This window comes from Ictalurus furcatus, chromosome 16, assembly GCF_023375685.1.
Source record: "Ictalurus furcatus strain D&B chromosome 16, Billie_1.0, whole genome shotgun sequence".
NCBI lineage: Eukaryota > Metazoa > Chordata > Actinopteri > Siluriformes > Ictaluridae > Ictalurus > Ictalurus furcatus.
Genome location: NC_071270.1, coordinates 17,390,367 through 17,410,051, shown reverse-complemented (window position 1 = coordinate 17,410,051; position 19,685 = coordinate 17,390,367). Strand labels below are relative to the sequence as shown.

The window sequence follows — 19,685 nt, the reverse complement described above, 5'->3', positions numbered from 1 at the left end:
TCAGCACACTGGTGAACACCAGGAGTATCTTTATACACTAATAGTCCAATGTCTGGAAGGGCTTTCTTCACTTTTACTAGTTTCTACTATGTTCGAATAAGAATGAAGACATTAACTCTTTAAAATAACACATGGAATTAGGCCCAGAAAATTGTTAGGCAAATAAAAACTATTTTATATTTTAAAGTCTATATAGTATTCCTGATGAAGCTTTGCACACTCTCTGCATTGTCTCGAGCAGCTTCATTGCAGCATTTCACCTAAAATGCTTTTCTTAAAGTTCCAATAACAGGCTGAACATGTCTCCACTTCTCTTCTGAATAAAATATTCAAAACTACTTATTTTGAATAAAAACTACTTACTTAAAACTATTTTTTAATACATTGGCCTTTTCACTAGTTTAACCACAACCCTTTATCAAATTGTCAAATATATGACATTAAACTTGTATATTTGAAAATGGGTACCAATATTTATGTCCACTTTCTATCACAGAGTTTCAAAACAAGCTCAGACATGCCTTTGTCAAGTAGCACAACATAACAATGACCACAATAATGGCCTTTTGGTAAACATTGGCCCTTTATGGTCACAAGCTTGCAGTTAAGTTTTGTTGGTATGAGCTGAGGTGTGCCAGCTGTTCTGGTACGGTTCATCTGTACCAATTACACAGATACTGTGTAAATATAGAGGCAGTGAGCACAGAGCAATGCTACTTTAAACCCCACAGAATGTTTGAAGCCCTGGATGCCAGTGCATTGGATTATCACTGCTTATACAATGTCCACGATGTCCATCAATTTGGTCAATAATTATAGCAAATATAATAAGTAGACTAGTATAAGCAATAATAAAAAATAATAATAATGTTGATAATCACAATTGCACATGTGGGACCTTGTATTAAAGTGTAGATTTAGGCTTTTGTGCCAACATGGGATTTTTAAAATTTGAAACAGAATGCAGGGGGCACGGTGGCTTTGTGGTTAGAATGTTTACTCTGCACCTCCAGGTTGCCAGTTTGCATGTTCTCCCCGTGCTTTGGGGGTTTCCTCCGGGTACTCCAGTTTCCTCCCCCATTCCAAAGACATGCGTTGTAGGCTGATTGGGATCTTCCAATGGGTGTGTCAGTGTGTGTGCAATTGTGCCTTGCAATAGGCTGGCCCCCCGTCCAGAGTGTCCCCCGCCTCGTGCCATGAGTTCCCTGGAATAAGCTCCAGGCGACCCTGCGACTCTGTGTAGGATAAGTGGTATGGAAAATGGATGGGACGGATGAATCATAATGCACAGATACGGGTCTTTATCAGAGGCACCATGACATGTGCAGCCTTGGGCATGTGTGCTATGCAAAGACAAAAAAAAAAACACCAAACAAACAAACAAACAACAACAGAAAACCCCAGAACAAAACACCAAACCACACATGATGTGCAAATTAATTTATACGTCACTCTGTGCATTCAACTAAAACAAGAGTTGCTGTTTTAAAAACAGATCAATTTACATGAAATGTATCTTAGGAAATGTCTGTGTATTTGTAGGCTGCCTAACACCCACCTACCTAGTTGCCTATGATGAGTCATTCAGTGCATGATGTTGAACACATAAAACAAATATGTACATTTAGGCTGTGACATAATAAAGACCAAAATAATAAGACGAAAAATACTGTCAGTGTTTTATGTTTCACCAATGTTTCAGAGCAGAATGGTTGTTTATTTTTCTGAGTACACCATATATGGCCAAATGTTTGGGGACACCTGACCATCACACCCATCAGTGGGCCTTCCTCAAAGTGTTGCCACAAAGTTGTATAGAATGCCTTTGTCTGCTGTAACATTACAATTGCACTGGAACTAAGGGGCCCAGCCCAAACATGTTCACATGACAATGCCCCTGAGCAGAAAACAAGGACCATGAAGACACAGTTTGCCAAAGTTGGCTTCGAAGAACCTGAGTGGCCTGCACAGAGACCCGAACTCAACACCAGGCCTCAGTGCCTGACCGCACTAATGCTCTTGTGGCTGAATGAGCAAATCCCCAACATCCATGTTCCAAAATCTACTGGAAAGCCTTCCCAGAAGAATGGAGGTTATTATAAAAGCAAAGGGGGTATTAAATGTGGAAAGGATGTTCGAAAAGCACATGTGGCTGTGATGGTCAGGTGTCCACAAATGTTTGACCATATAGTGTCAAATTATCATGGGATTATAGGGGTTAAAAATAAGTATGACAGTATTTAAATGATTTACACATACATATCATATTTGTTTATTTAAGATATTACATTACCATCCCTGAATCTGATCAGTCTAATTGCTGCCAGCAACAAGATCTCGCACACACGAATGCGAATCTTTACTGATGCAATTTCCACAACGATGAGGTACTACTTAAAGGACAAGGTTAGATGCAATTCAAGCAATTGTAAAGCTAAAAAACAAAGATTTATATGACATCCTTCATTCCTTTCACAGCTAACTGAATATACTTATTTATATTCTTATGACAAAGCCACCACATACTCTATTCCTCTCAGTGGCATTAGTTGTCTTGTTACAGTCTGTTACAGTCTACAGCTCTTGCCTTTGAATCATTTACAAGTTGACAATATATATATATTTTAGCATTAAAGAAAGATAGAATATCTCAGATTCTTGCACTATTGTTGTCTATGTGTCTAGTGCCTATATAAAGTACATTTAAGATCATTTATTGCTAAAACCAGTTAACACTTTGCAGCCTCATGTTTAAAATTGTTGCTACTCCAATATGAAGCCAATCATTAACCACATATTCCTTGAAGTGCACATACAATTTTCACCCTGCTACTCATTATGTACGCTGGTTCGTCGAAATATTTTCTAGTGCTACATGTAAATCAATATTTAGTTTGTGAATTTTGTTTGCACTGCTGAGCCATGTCTCTGACAGAACAGACGATTTTTCTTGCATCAGACTCTGAATGGTGCTGTGGTACATGCCGCTCCTACTGCTTTTGTGCAAGGCTCTTTACAGCTACTGTGATCAATCCGTCAATGACACATCAGTGCGTACCAACACATCACTTTCACAGCAAGTCTATGATTATGTATGACTAGCTGTTTGCAAAGAGGCTCTGGTCCAACCAATACAAGAAATACAGCTTGCCTATTCAAGCAGTCAGAGTATGGCTGAAGGATGTGCTTGTGTATTTTATTTTCTCTCTCTCTCTCTCTCGCTCTCTTTTTAACAGGAAATGTGTTTAATCATAAAGAAAAAGAGGAAGATACACCCTACAGGATAAGCGCACACTTGAAAACCAGTATTGTACAACAGCAAATTCAAGTATTTCTCCATCACATTAGATGTCCAACATTTTTAAGATGAAATATTTTTAAGTAAGATTTAGGCTGCACACAGACTACAAAATCTAGCTAAAGAACTACTGCTGCACATAGATTACATAATCTAGCTAAGGAAAATTGTCAAATATGACTCATTTTACAGGTGAAAGATAGCAATCTATCATCTGCTGTCTCTGCACAATGTTCTGCTGTTCTCTGTTCTAAGGCTTTACTATATTTCATGTTATAATGTAAGAAACAATGTTTTAATAATGGTGAAATTTGACAGGCTGTTAGCAGCAGGGATGGCTATGTATAATGTTTAATGCTCTGACTATCTGCAAAGCAGAATTTGACTTGTTTCAAAATGTGCCTTTGTCACAAAATTGCATGCTTTTAATAGAATCATTAGTGTAGTAATAGTAAATATATTTTTAAAAGGTCTAGCTTCAGCGATCTGTATGTTTCTGCAGAGTTATTTTTCTGTCAAAAGTTTCCATATGTAAGGGCACAAATTTTATAAATTAATAACTCGCTCCATATCAATACAACGTATACAAGTTTCATGAGTAATACATTCATGAGTAAAAATTTCAGGAGTGAAATTCGAGTTTCTTAAGTAAAAATCTTACAAAAAAAAAGTACAAATCTTAAATTGCCTTTAGCAAGTTCATGTACTCATTACGGGTCACAGTGAACACATTTTCATGCTATATTGGACTGCTGCCAAAGAACACAATAACACATAGGGGATTTTAACAGAAACAGATCACTGTTGTAGCATTTTGAAGGGCGGAGTCAAGTGGGTGGCTCCAAATAGTTGAAGGGGTGGGGCTAACACAAAATGTCTGACAAATTGCAGCTACAGCCTGAACTGTGCACATAAAATTGTAAACAAATAAAGTTAGATGCAACACAGAAACTAAATGTGAATTCGCAAAGATCACATCAAAAGTGCAGCCTACAGCAAAACTTGTTGTTCAAGTTACATATTTCTAATAGTTAGAAATCTGTGATTCTAATAATTATGAATTCAGCATTTCATACGATTGCTTTAGATGGAAAATGAACTCTGTAGATTTTTTTTATTGTAAATCAAAATCCGTGAGAATACAAGAGATGTCAAACTAAGCTTTTCCATTTAATTTACTGTATAGAGATATAGTCTATCATTCCTGTCAGTGTTATTGCACTGATAATATTGTAATATTCCATTACACACAATCATATATGATTCAGGAAACATAACACTACAGTATTGGTATTACGCACATTTATGTTATAACAACAAGACAGTAATATTGAAACTGATACCACTGCTATTAGATGTTACTCTGTATTCATACGTGCCTTTGAGGGACTATTTCCATTTACACTGGCAGTTATTTTATGTTTCTAAAATCAAAAAAGCAAGACAATACAAATAAAAAAAAAACAAAACCAACAGGTATCACAATCACCTGAATGCTGGTATTTTTTTTACAAGCATTTTCTGTGATCAAACTTTTTTTTAATGTATCTTTGTTTATACAAAAGAGGTTTAATATGTGTATACATAATAAAACCAAAAATGAAAAATCTAGTCTTCTGATGTGAGAATTAAAATATTTATTTCACTGTGTAGATGCTATAGAGAAAAACATTCTGTGTAATAGCATTCTATTTAGGGATAGGAAAAAACATTAAAATCTCATGAATATACCCCATATATATATGTTCCATATATACAGTGCTGTGAAAAAGTATTTGCCTGATTTCTTCTGTTTTTATGTATATCTCATACTAAATCAAACAAAGGCAACCTGAGTTAACACGCAATACAGTCTTTGTTGTTGTTTTTTTATTGAGGAAAATTATCCAACACCTATCACCAATGGGAAAAACTAATTTCCCCCTTAAAATTAAAATCTGGTTGTGCCACCTTTAGTAGCAATAACTGCAACCAAACGCTTCCGATAACTGGAGATCAGTCTTTTACAGCACTGTGGTGGAATTTTGGCCCACTCTTCTTTGCAGAACTGCTTTAATTCAGCCACACTGGACGGTTTATGAGCATGAACTGCCCAATTAAGGTCCTGCCACAGCATCTCAATTGGTTCAAGTCAGGACTTTGACTAGGCAACTACAAAACTTTAGTTTTGCTTTTTGTTTTTTAACCATTCAGAGGCGGACTTACTCCTATGCTTTGGATCATTGTCTGGCTGCATAATCCAGTTGTGCTTTAGTTTTAATTTACAGACTGAAAAGCAGACACTCTCCTTTAAGATTTCGTGGTAGAGAGCAGAATTCAGGTTCACCTCAATTACTGCAAGTTGCCCAGGCCCTGAAGAAGCAAAGCATCCCCACACCATCACACTTCCACCACTATGCTTGACTGTATGATGATCATTTTGTGGAATTCTGTATTTGGTTTATGCCAGATGTAACAGGACCCCTGTCTTCCAAATAGTTCCATTTTCGACTCATCAGTCCACAGAACATTCTCCCAAAAGGTTTGAGGATCATCAAGGTGTGTTTTGGCAAAATTTAGACGAGCCTTAATGTTCTTCTGGGTTAGCAGTGGTTTTCACCTCACTACTCTTCCATGGAAGTCATGAACAGTGACTTTTATTGATGCAAGAGAGGCCTGTAGTTCCTTTGATGTTGTCCTTGGCTCTGTTGTGACTTCCTGGAAGAGTAGTTGCTGTGCTCTTGGAGGAATTTTGGAAGGTCGTCCACTTCTGGGAAGGTTCAGTACTGTGCAGAGTTTTTCCATTTCGAGATATTGGCTCTTGCTGTGGTATTTTGGAGTCCCAGAGCCTTTGAATAAGCTTTGTAACCCTTCCCAAACTGATGTATTTCAATCACCTTCTTCCTCAACATTTCTGGAATTTCTTTCAATTTTGGTATAGTGTGTTACTGGGTAAGACCTTTTAACCAACTTCATGCTGTTGAAAAATTTCTATTTAAGTGCTGATTTGATTGAACAGGGTTTGCAGTAATCAGGCCTGGTTGTATCTAATCCAGCCGAACCCCATTATGAATGCAGTTTCATAGACTTGGGGAATTAATAACTATGGGGCCAAATACATTTTCAAACAGGCCCAGTTGGTATTGGATAACTTTTTTGCTTCGATAAATAACATCATAATCATCATTTAAAAACTGTATTTTGTGTTTATTTTGTTTTATCTTAGATTTTGTTTTAAATTCTGAAACAATTTAGTATGAGATATACACAAAAACAGCAATTTTTCACAGCACTGTATATATAATGTTGTAACAGCTATAAACACTCATTCCCTCATAAACATCTTTTTTTCTCTCTCTCTTGAAGTTAATACAACAAAAAAGCAGCTTATCTTGTTACTGAGAAACCAGAAAGGCAAGTACTTTTCACAGCATTTTGTGTGTGTGTGTGTGCGTGTGTATGTGTGTGTGTGACTGGAAACTGAAATACATAACTGAAATACATAACATAACCCACACATTTTTCAAGTGATCAAAAATATTGGAACACACAAGGTTCCTTGTTGCTCAGGTGTGCCATGTTGGATTGATTGTTTAAACAATGAATAGGTCTGTATATCTACTCTTGTTTGAGCCCTGGGTTTCACATGTGAGCATTGCATTTGTTGTTCTTCTGTTCATGTCAAGGTTCCACTTCATAGTGGAACCATCAAGGTGGAAGGATTAGCCACTCAGACACCCATTCATACACAACAGACACCTTAGACATGCCAATCCATCTACCGTGCATGTCTTTGGTCTGGGGGAGGAAACTGGAGTATCCAGAGTTAACACAGGGCCACGGTGGGAATTGAACCCCCAACCCTGGAGTTGTGAAGCGAACATGCTAACCACTAAGCCATCGTGAGCCCATTTGCTGTTAAAAAGGATAAACCAACATGAAGACCAGAGAGCTGTCTATGGGAGAAAAGCAATCCATTTTAAAGCTGAGAAAAGAGGGAAAAATCTATCAAAGCCTTCTATCAGAGCACTTCTAAACATATTACTGCGGAGTTATCATTCTTTTGCTATACTTTAAGAGAATACATGTTATAGATACAATTTATCCCAAAAAATATTTGGATAAATCTGACCAGAATGTCTGAAATAATGCAGTGTGTTCCATATCATGTCAGTTGGTAAGCAGTTTAACAATATAAAATAATTTATTTCTAGCCCAATTGTCAAAATAGTGTAATAATCGATCAACAACTATCACCCCTAACACTTCCCTGAAAATGATGTTGCAGCCACTTCTTTCACAAGTGTTTCACATAAAAAGAAAACCCCAAAAACAAACAAACAAAAAAACATTATATGCCATGAGTCAAGAGGTAAAACATGTCAAAATGAACATTACCACAGTATAGGAAAACCCATGCAAAGTTGGTATAACTTAACATGATTTATGCAGTGAGATTTTTATGTCATTTATTTGTTATGTCAAAATGTCATTTTCACTTGTGGTTTCCTAACTAATGTACTGAAGCTGGGCATTTAGAGCTCTAGCTCCCTGGTGGTCACAAAGTGATTGAGGAAATGAGGAAAGATCTAAGCAGCTGACAGCAGCAGCAGCAGCAGCAGCAGCAGAGCTTCCTGAACAAAAGGGGCATACCAACGGCATTTAAAATGCAATACTGTTACAGGAAATGTTATAAATATAGTGCATAGTGTTTTGGCGCACATAGGCTACAGTTAATGCAGTGGGATTTTTGAGATACAGCATGGAAAAGGTTTTAAATATTTTTACTTTTTTTTTTTATTAAAGATGATAAATAGCCTATTTATGGCTCTCTGTGGTAATGTGACATAACGGTAGCTAAGTTTGTTGCCATTATAATCCACGTTTAATGACATTTTCCTGACTATTTTTATTTTTCCTGGGTAGTAAGTTCTAAGACACCGGCGTCACAACAACCCATAGTCGATGCACTCCAGTGAACAACCTATGTATCATTCTGACAAACAAAAACATTAAACAACTGATAACACACAGTGTTAGGACTTACCGTAATAACTGAACGTAATTCAATGCAATGCGCGTTTATGTCCCCAGTGATGACAGTGTTGTTTTGTCCTGAAACTGTAACGTAAAGCGGACTTGGCTGTTCCGCGCTCCAGCTCGCGCTCAGCTGTTCACTACGCGCCTGTGCTGACACTAATACAGTTCACATGACAGCTTGACAGCCAATCACATTCGTCCGAGAGCGAACACGGCAGCCAATGAGAGCGCTTTGGAAAAAAAGACAGCGCGCGCGTGTGGAACGCCTGCGGGATCTTTCTGTTGTGTTGCGTTAAGGCTGCTTTCAGGTTTCACAGATCAAGCAGCGGTATTCCGTGCTGGTTTGTTGTAGGCGTGTTTTTGAGACATCATTTGGGGTTTTTTTTGTTAAAAAAAACAATTATAGATTATATAAGAAGTGGAAAAAAAATGCACAGGATTATACTGGAATAAAAATGATCTCGATTTTGTTCTCAAGCTACACAAAATATCTTTTGTATCACCTCCCCATAACTATTTTATTCTTTTCCTAATTTTTTTTAATTGCATTTCCTTCATATTGATCTTAATTTAATCCACACTACTTTACACCTGCTGCATTCTGCACCTTAAACAATTCGCCTCACACCTCCAGTGTTGACGGTTCGATTCCTGCCAGGGCCCTGTGCGTGCCGAGCTTGCACCCCTGTGCTGTGGGGGTTTCCTCTGGGTACTCCGGTTTCCTCCCCCAGTCCAAAGACATGCATGGAAGTATGATTGGCATGTCCAAAGTGTCCGTAGTGTATGAATGGGTGTGTGAATGTACTGTATATGTGATTGTGCCCTGCAATGGATTGGCACCCTGTCCAGGGTGTACCCACCTTGTGCTCCAGGCTCCCTGGTATATGCTCCAGGTCCCCCAGGACCCTGTAGGATAAGCGGTATAGAAAATGGATGGATGAATGTGTGTGTGTGTGTGTGTGTGTGTGTGTGTGTAAACTCAGGTAGGAATGTGTGCTGTTGTACTAGTGTGTAATGTTTATTGTCACTTATGTATATTGTGAGCTACCATGTAAGAACAAAAGACAAATTCCTTGTATGTGTAAGCATACTTGGCTATTAAAGCCAAGTTGTGCCAACTGAAGTTTTTGGGGTGTACAGGTGTATAAAATGAAAGTATTCCTGTACACATAGTAATTTGAATGCGATATATCAAACTTAATGTTTTCCAAATTGACACTATGTGGCCAAAAGTGTGTGGACGTCTGACTTTCACACCCATATGTGGGCCTTCCCCAAATTGTTGACACAAAGTTTGAAGCAAAAATTGTATAGAATAGTTTTGTATGCTGTAGCATTAAAATTTCCCTTAACTGAAGCTAAGATTCCTTAACCTGTTCCAGCATGACAATACCCCTGTGCGCAAAGCGAGGTTTATAAAGACGTGGTTTACCAAGGTTGGAGTGGAAGAACTTGAATGGTCTGCACAGAGCCCTGACCTCAACCCCACTGAACACCTTTGGGATGAATTGAAACACTGACTGTACCCCCCCCCCCCCCCCCGAAATCCGCACAGCCATGCTCGAAAATCTGATGGAAAGCCTTCTAGATGAGTTGAGGCTGTTATACTAGGAAAGGGGGAATAAATCTGGAATGAGATGTTAAAAAATGGCATATCGGTGTGATGGTCAGGTGTCCACAAACCTTTGGCCATATAGTGTACATTTAAGAATACCAGCATTTCAGTGATGTGCTTTTCTGTTGTGTTTGCCATATTTGGGACTGAATTTGTGGCTTTGCTGCATTATGCAAATGTAATTATAACTGAAAGATGACTAAAATTATTCACCTTACTGTGGACTAGAATAAACAGTACTTTGACAAAGTCAAGAAAAGAAACTGTGATCCTTATGTAGAGTCTCTTAAACTTATAATTTCTGTATCTCATACACGTCCCCACTCCCTATTCTGGAGAGTGCATTTAAAAAGCATATAAGAGCCCAGAATCCTACCACCTCTTCACATCCAGGTGGGTATGGTGTGAGTCATCAGGAGGAGAAAAAAAAACACCCTGTTTTTCATTATAAGGACTGTGATATCAGCTAACTAAATGTTGCTAATATTAGCAATACTTGCTGCTGAGATAAACTTCCCAGTAGTCCCATAACATAGCTAGCTAGTCACCTGCACTTCTGCTTGTTGAGGATGTGTTGTATGTATTGAAATATATAAGGGTAGTCAACTGTCAGTATAAATGCAATGCAATTTTAATGAAATACAAACACAGCAACATCAATGCAGTCAGTCTCTTATTCGCTATTCAAAATGGCAACGATTATACACTTTGACGTCACATGAAACGCAAGAATACTATATGTTTATGGTAGAGCTTTGTGCTAATCACTTCTTATTCATTATGCAAAAAAAGAGCTTTCTACATTTGTCTTGGATCTGCTGTAGATTACTGTTATTATCAGTACTATATTCCATCCATCCATCCATCCATCCATATTCTGTACTGCTTATCCTTACTGGGTCGCAGGGAACCTGGAGCCTATCCCAGTGAGCATGTGGCACAAAGCAGGGTACACCCTGGACAGGCTGCCAATCCATTGCAGGGCACACAATCACACACACAATCACACACACATTCATACACTACGGACACTTTTGGACATGCCAATCAGCCTACCATGCATGTGTTTGGACTGGGGGAGGAAACTGGAGTACCCGGAGGAAACCCTGGCAGCACGGGGAGAACATGCAAACTCCACACACACAAGGCAACGGCGGGACTCAAACCCTCAACCCTGGAGGTGTGAGGCAAACGCGCTAACCACACACTAGAGATGGTAAATTAACATGATTATTTAAACTAGCACTGTTTATGACTGTCAACCTCAATATTTCAATATATAAGGGTTTATTCAAATTGTTGCCTTCCTATATTTATATTCATTTATTCATTCATTCAGTAACTGCTTTATCTTGATCAGTGTCTTGGTGGATCTGGATTTGGAGTTCATCCCAGGAACATATGGTGCAAGGCAGGAATATACCACCCATCCACCAACCCACACCCACACTCACACACACACACACACACACACAAACACACAGGGCCAATTTAGAGCAGTTTATGCACCTACTAGCATGTTTTAGAAGGTTGGAGGAGGGAGGTATGCGTATCTGGAGAAACCCAGGATTGACCCCCTGAAATATTCTATATTACTAGCCACAGATTCAACCAATACTACTAACTAGTATTTGGCCACATACCAAACTAATTTCACTGGCATTCTAATTAAAATGGAATTTTATGGAAACTTCCCTATCCAGGTCACAGCCACCAAATCTGATTGTGTGCCACTATCATCTATGCCAAATTTCAATAAATTTCAAAGTTTCTACACCCACCACATCCGTGTCTCCTCCCTGCTATTCAACTACTACCCAAGAGTCTTTAGTGGAGGACCTGACTATCTAGCACAAAAGTAGAATTGAAATTAATCAAATACTCAAAGATGTACTGACAAACCACATGAAAACATTGTGTGGTGGGCTGCAGTGACGACACTATAAACCAAAAAATGTGGATATTTTAATATTTTAGAATTTTCTGATAGTTTAAAGCTTTTGAATTATTCATCATTTTGGGTCTTCCACTTCTTCTCCTTGGTTCATCTCTATTAACATAATATACAGTAAGTTTTTTATTCACTGCAGAACTTCATAATTAACTGTTTGCTAAAACTGGCAATATCCCCAAAAGGGGGTTATTTTCTTTCTACTTTGACAATCATTTTCCATGCTTTTGCTTATTCTTTGTATGTCTATTATTTTTAATATCCTTTTAACATGTTTTCAACCTCTCAACCATTGAATTTAGCAAATAAATTCAGACAGAACTCTCAAAGATTCCTCGGGACACAATTTCGAATATTCAGTTGTACAAGATGCCTTTTTCACTTTCATCTGCTAAGCCCATGCATCTCGATTAAGCGGTTGCAATAAGATGCCTACTAAAACCTAGCCCCAGATACAGAATAAATAATTATCTGAACCTTTCATGCTTGATTTCAAGATCATAATGCTTATTATTCAGTAACTACATGAAAAACAATACAAAGCTGTTAAGCTAAGCTATTATTTTTGGTGACTAATGGGGGAAGTGTAGAGTCATACATAGTTTAGGAGGTTAATATGTTGTTTTGTGTATGGCCACATTTTAACCACAATGGCCTTCCATATGCGCCTCCTACTGACCAGGACAAAGCTGCACAGAATTAAGAGATTATTCAAACATAATATGGGGCATTGGGTCCCACAGAAAACTATAAGCTTCAGAGACAAACTATCAAATAAATGCAAAATCTCAAATATCAAAATCTTTAAATTTTAATATACCTTGTATAAATATGATGAATTAAACCAGACTAAAGTTTTCAAAGATACAGTGGGGTCTAAAGGTCTGAGACCACATTAAAAATCTTTTTTTTTTTCATTTAAAATGTGAAGTAAAACAGAAGGTTTTAGAATTTTGAAATGTTTAAAGTAAAGAAAATAAATGTTTAATATCACAAATATTTAATATTAAAGGCTCTGCACTATTTCTATATGAAAAGTCAGATTTTCTTCCTGCGTAATCTCTTCTATTGAAACAGGTGTTCAGAAGACAATCTGATGGATTTGATCTAAAATGGATCATAAGGTTTTGCACAAATGTGCAAAAACGTATCATTAAAGCAAAAAGGGGACATACCACATACTAAGCACTGAAATTCATGCAAATAGTTCAAAGATTCCATTTTTCACTCAAGTTGTTGTTCATAATATAATTTGTAATAAATAAATGTATTAAATAAGAAAAGAATGCAAAATAGAAACATTTTCACTAGTGCTCTCAGACTTTTGGACCTCACTGTATGTTCTGTCCATTTATTACTTCTGTTTTTTTTAATGATTTATTTTTACTTTTTCTGAAACAGCAGATTTTGTGTCTTGTAGTCTGAAAAATCTTTTTATATAATGGCAGTCCAAACATTTCTAACAAATCACTAAGTCCACTTTTGGTTACTTCCATATCAACATCTTGGTTAATCCTGGGTCAAGTTCCTAATCCATTAAGATAACAATTATTTGATTACAGTAGTGGTATTCCTCATCCTTCACTAGTACCTACAGCTCAATATTTATTTTCCACACATATTTAATAATATATTTAATAATAATAATAATGATGATGATATATTTAATGACCAAAAAAACCCCCACAAAACTCTACCAAACAAGCACAAAAAATGAGGCAAAACAGTTACTTCTCACTGAAAACTTTGCAGTATATAACAGGTTTTTGTAATATTTGAGCATAATTAAACTGGTTCTTTCTCTGATTTGGCCAGCCGCTTTTCCAGGACTGCTGTGTTCACACGATGCATCATCAAAAACTGTCCATTCAGATGAAACACTGGGATGTCGTACTTGTATCTGTCATACCACACACTGTTCTCAGGAAGAGTAATGTCCACCTCCTGCAACATAAACTTCACAAGAGCAACAAACATTGCTGAAGAATTGTGCTCAAATGTGGAAATGTGCTGAATGTGATACTGGCTTAATGGAACGTGTGTTAATATCTTACCCTATGTTTATATGGTTCAAGCATTTCTTTTGCTTCATCACACAAGGGACATGGATCCTGTCAAAAATTGGTATTAATATTGCAGTTGATACTCAGATACTCTAATCATAATTACTTTAAATGTCTGGAAATTTACCTTTGTGAAGAGAGTTAAAATAGGTAAAGTCCTCTGTGAACAGGAAGTCCTGATGAATTGAAGCGATTGAGGCTTTATGTGGCGAAGAAGTTTGGGAAGTAGTGTGACCATGTCTGTAAAATAAATCAGATCCTTTACACGAATACTGTTGCATATTATTCAAGCGAACCCAGCCAACACAGAACATACCCCTGATGTGGTTCTACTTGTGTCATTTTTTTTTGTGGGACACATTTCATTATATTCTGGGGAAGATCTATTTTGGTTAACAAATTCAGCACTGTATTTGGGAACTGACAGGTAACGTTTGCCAAAGCTTGCTTTTAGGTACTCTTCTTTATAACTACAAACTAATGTTCTGGGGACATTCCCCAAAGGTTACGTTTGGTTTTATTTCTTGTATTTTCAATAGTTAAAAAGGAACGTGGATCGAATTCTATTCTGTATTACAGACATGATTGCGCATTCTGCAAGGCCAACAATGAATAATCAGGCCACAGATACATTTTTTCATTATACGATAAAATTTCAGTGGTCTTGTTGCCTACTCTGTCCAGGAATACATGCCCGAAAAATTCAAATTATTCCCTGCTGAAAATCTTTGTTATAATGGGAATTGTATTGGTTTTAATGGAAACTGTAATGGTCCCTGTGGGTCTCTACTATAATTTGTTGCCTTCTGTTGGTGGCGTCTATTATTAAGGACCAGTAATGGTATTGGTAATCTGATGGCTTGTAACGGTATTTGTATTGGAAGTCATTAGAATTTCTGTGATGATTTCTACTGGTTTTCTTTTTCAGCAGGGTTATAAAGGTTACCTGAAAACGTTCTCCGAACCATCACTGGTTACTGCAAACATAGTTAAAGGTTATGGGAACGTTAACAAAACGTCCTCTGTACCACAATGTGCAAATACATTACATTTCCGTATGCTATATGTCCATAAACTCTCCTCGAAACCGAAGGGGAACTAAATAAGATCTGTTTTAATAACGTTTCGGGAACCAAAAATCCAAACATCCCCTGAACGTTAGCTGGGAATGTATACAATATAAACGTTGCGCTCTGGTGACCCACGTGGTTTCACAATCACTTCCGGGTCGTTATTGAATGCATAAATTTAACTAAACTCACAGTAACAGTAAAATTATATAATACTTTCATCTAACAGAAATTGGACCACGTTTACAAATGGCATCAGCTTGCTATACTACGTCTAAGAGAAATAATTTTAGCACGGCCTTGCGTCCAACATAAATGAAAACAGACGCCCCACGTTTTTAAGACAATATGATATATACTATTCCTACAATTTAAACGTCCCACAGCAATAGCAAAACATGTCAGCAACTTTATTGACAGCTCTTCCTCTCACCTTAAGAACACACGCACTAATGCAGGATACGATGGGCGTGGCTTACTGCAAAAACAGCACTTCCTGTTCAAATGTAGTAGCTCATTGGTCAACAGAGCTGGCAATCATCTTCTTGACTCATGCTAAAACAAAACGGATTCAATCTGCTTTTAATAAGAACATTTACAGGTTTTCCTGTTAATGTACTTTTTGTGCAGATCCAAAAATAATATGCATCATTTTTGTGCCATTTACATGTCCTTTTTTTTTTTTTTTTTTTTTTTTTTAAACGTTTGGAAAACATTTGTAATAGGCTATCCAGAGGAGCCAAACATGTGGAAATGTTGAATATTTTATTTATTTATTTATTTAATTAATTTTTAAGAACAAAAAAGTAAGTCTTTTGGTGTGTTATGATAATGGCAACTACGTGTTTTATTCATTAAACTGTCAAAATGAAAGACTCTCCTCAAATGTTACTGTCTCTAATATTTAATCATATTGACAATGCCAGATTTCCTTTACTCTCATGCACAATACCTGAACGATTAAAAAAAAAAATCAAATTTGGCATTATCCTAAATTCCAGTGCTTACCATATTGGCTAGGCAAATAATGCCATATTTTGTATTAAGCTACTAAAAGAGGTTATAGGGGGAAATTAGAATGAGAGGTGACAGCAACTAAATGGTTTGTTTGTTTGCTGGTATGTTGTGGCTGTCAGTCAACAATGTTGGCTTCATTCCATTTCTTCATATATATATATATATATATATATATATATATATATATATATATATATATATATATATATATATATATATATATTGGCAATGGTAGAACTTTTGGTTGTTTCCATATCAATATATTGGATATTCATATAGGTTCATCCTCTAATTCATTACCAACATCAACTATGTTCACATTGCTTAAACCAGTGAACACTTCTTGTTTATTTTTAGCCTACATTCTAGGTCATTTGCAATCTTTCACAGAGCATCTTTTATGTTAACAACTGTGGGGTCACAAAACCAATTTACTCAAAGTGTTCTTTAAGAAATTGCTTGCATCAGCTTTAATGTCACTACCAATAATTCAGGTGTGCTAACTATGTAGTACTCTTTGTCTGTTTAATGTGACTGGATTCTGCTCACGGCTAAATAGGTGGTCATAAATTTGTCCTTGTTTCTGATGTCATTAAGTGTGCTGTTCTTAAAATTTAAAATAGCTAAAGGTTTACTTGAAAAGTCATCTAGCATAGATATTATTATAATTATATTACTATACATTCATATGAAATAGTCCTAATGTTCCACACTATAAACAATAAAGCATCCAGTGGAAAACCTTAGGGTGCCTTCTTCCTGCTGAAAAAAACAATAGAATCCATCACAGAGATTCTAATTCTAACAAACCATCTGCTAACCATTAAAACCATTACCATTATTGGTCCTTAATGGTGTCTACTAGACATAACATAAAAGGCAATAAATTACCAGTAGAGACCCACAGGGACCATTACAATTTCCATTAAATCCGATACAATTTCCATTATAACCATTAAAACCATAAGAAGTACTATGAGGGTATCTATTGTTTTTTCAACATGACTTCTTCTTCTTCTTCTTCTTATTATTATTATAAAAAGTTGAATATTTGCAATATTAAACTTTTCTGATGTCATTAAGTGGCCTCTTCCGGCAGCTTTATAGACTGTTAAGGGAAAGTTCCCGACCCTAAACATGTGAGAAGGATTGCATTCACTTCTCATTTTAAACAGTCCATTTGTGTCAGCCACTGTGCTCCACATGCTGTTATAGACTTAAAGCCTAATACTTCTGTTATGCTTGGTTCCCAAAGTGACACTCATTGGTTCATGATGTACAGCCACATAGTCTGGAATTTAATGATTTTTTTTATGTCATGATGATTGCTAAGATACATTTGTTATAGTATTTACTTTAGTGTAGTTATAAGAGCCTAATTAAGTTTCACTATGTAACACGTTTTGTTCCTGGGTAGTAAGTATTATTTTCTAATTGCTTATGCCTCAAAAACATAGACGATGAATATTAATCCCCTACGCTTCATGCTTTTGTGACCAGGACATTGGTAATGTGAAATTTCCATTGAGAAAATGGCAGAGAAAACAACAACATATGAATCAAAATTAAGATCATAATAAACGACTTATATTGTCCATGGTATTTCATTCAAAGTCCAGTATGTCCTGGTGGAAGCACTTGTCTTGCTCCTCTGAGTACACTCCTATGTTCTCCTTGAATTGATCCAGACAAGCATCAAGGATATAGACTTTGAGAGACATTCTGCAGCCCGTTGCACTGTAGTTCTTCACCAGAATCTCTGGGAAGCTCTGAACCACTGCAACAAAGCTGTTCAGACCGTACTAATATTGAACTCTTCACACAGATTTCCTAAAAACAATAACTGTTAAGCACTAAAACAATATTTGATTATTCTGTTGGAAAGCTCCTTGGACTGAGATGCCAAAACTTTACACTAGGTGGCGCCATTTCTCTTCATTTTCTATCATGACTTAAGCACAGTTACAGATTCAGTGATGGTGATTTGTAAAAGGCCTGTAAAATACAAAACAAAAAACAAAAACAAAAACAAAAAACAACAAACAAATAAACAAAAAACATTTGTAAAAACATATGAAAGAGTTAACTTTACAGGGATTTAAAAGGAATTAAACCTGTTTCCTTGTCACGTACATTAAACGAGATTTCAGTGCGGTTAGACAATGTAGATTGATGTATATGATGTGTGTGTATATATATATATGTATGTGTATGTATGTATATATATATATATATATATATATATATATATATATATATATATAGATGATATGTGGTTAAATAATGTGGCTAGACAGTGATAAAGTGTTTTATTTTTGGTTGAATATAGCATATGGTTTGTTCTGTCCGAAAAGTTGAAGAACATGAGCCCTTAAAGTGGCTTTTCTCCCCTCAGTTCTCCAAGTTGAAGTGGTTCTCCTCCTCTCCATTGCTATGCTAATCAGCCGTGCTGCTCTGAGCTCTGAGCTCCACACTGCACTGCACGCGCTCTGTCCCGTCACAAGTTAGGAGATGCTCACAGGACTTCTGTGTTTCTTCTTCTGAAAACACGTCCATGTCTCATCGCTTGACGAGACTCGCGGTTTGTTTCATAGCTGTCACTGTAGCTGAAATCTGTGGAAGTATCTCCGTGTGTACTGAGCACCGAATTTGAGGAAACTTTCATCTTGGAAACTTTGATCCGAGTGCGCGCGCCTCAAAGCGGACCCATGAGTTTGGACCAAGTTGGTACTTTCGCATAGAACTGGTGAGATCTCTCTTTGGTTTAGCTTTATGTTTTATTGGCTAATGATTAAAAAAAAAAGTTTTAAAATCTGATGCATGTTCATTAGGTTGCTTGGTTTAAAGAAGCGATTAATAGTCCCTTTCCGTGATTTGCAGGTGTCTATGCAGTTTTATTGTATAATAATCAGACAGAAGAAGGGAGATCGTTGTTATGTTTGTTAGACGTTTGAAGAAAGCTCTTCATTTCTTCAGTCATTTTTGGGAACTGTTTAAATTATTCTTACATTTAAAAATCAAGTTATGGCACTTTTACACTTTACAATTTAAAATAGCTAAAAGTTTACTTGAAAAGTCATCTAGCAGAGATATTATTATAACTATATTACTATACATTCATATGAAATAGTCCTAATGTTCCACACTATAGACAATAAAGCATCCAGTGGAAAACCTTAGGGTTTCTTCTCCCTGCTGAAAAAACCCACACACACAAAACAATAGAATCCATCACAGAAATTCTAATGGTTTCCACTAAAAATACCATTACAAACCATCAGCTAACCATTAAAAACCATTACCATTATTGATCCTTAATGGTGTCCACTAGACATAACATAGAAGGCAATAAATTACCCGTAGAGACCCACAAGGACCATTACAGTTTCCATTAAATATGATACAATTTCCATTATAACTATTAAAACCATTACATGTTCTATGAGGGTATCTAGTGTTTTTTCAACAGGACTTCTTCTTCTTCTTCTTCTCCTTCTGCTTCTTCTTATTATTATAATAAAAAGTTTAATATTTGCAGTAAGGTTCTTGGAGGCATCTTGAGGTTTGCACTGGTGAGACCAACTGGAGAACCCTTTAAAAAAATCATCCAGAACCCGTTTGTTTTTACAGATCTTATTAGTGCATCACATGC

At 36.6% G+C, this 19,685-nt stretch overlaps 3 protein-coding genes across 7 annotated transcripts in view; 1 reads left to right on the top strand and 2 right to left on the bottom strand.

Annotated features, from left to right (window-relative positions):
* The window catches only part of LOC128620512 (E3 ubiquitin-protein ligase MARCHF3-like), a 29,376-nt gene extending 20,762 nt beyond the window's left edge, over positions 1-8,614 (bottom strand). For 2 of the 3 annotated variants that reach the window (XM_053645572.1, XM_053645574.1), the window contains exon 1: positions 8,325-8,613. The gene's annotated coding sequence lies outside the window, so the exon portion shown is untranslated. Of the gene's footprint in view, positions 1-8,324 lie in introns of all 3 variants that reach the window. The other variant, XM_053645573.1, reaches the window with a different exon arrangement.
* Positions 8,615-10,539: 1,925 nt separating this feature from the next.
* On the bottom strand, positions 10,540-15,510 carry c16h5orf63 (chromosome 16 C5orf63 homolog). 2 transcript variants are annotated; one of them, XM_053646232.1, is made up of 4 exons: positions 15,450-15,510; positions 14,074-14,186; positions 13,938-13,994; positions 10,540-13,839 (listed from the first exon to the last, which is right to left on the bottom strand). In XM_053646232.1, exons 2-4 carry the CDS (start codon positions 14,182-14,184, stop codon positions 13,669-13,671), a joined length of 339 nt encoding a protein of 112 aa, XP_053502207.1. In that variant the 5' UTR covers positions 14,185-14,186; positions 15,450-15,510; the 3' UTR covers positions 10,540-13,668. The 2 variants fall into 2 exon arrangements, with proteins under 2 accessions (XP_053502207.1, XP_053502206.1); XM_053646231.1 differs by lacking the exon at positions 15,450-15,510 and adding an exon at positions 14,893-15,443.
* A 3,187-nt stretch (positions 15,511-18,697) lies between these two features.
* megf10 (multiple EGF-like-domains 10) overlaps positions 18,698-19,685 on the top strand; it is a 71,119-nt gene continuing 70,131 nt past the window's right edge. For both annotated transcript variants that reach the window (XM_053645123.1, XM_053645124.1), the window contains exon 1: positions 18,698-18,779. The gene's annotated coding sequence lies outside the window, so the exon portion shown is untranslated. The remainder of the gene's footprint in view (positions 18,780-19,685) is intronic.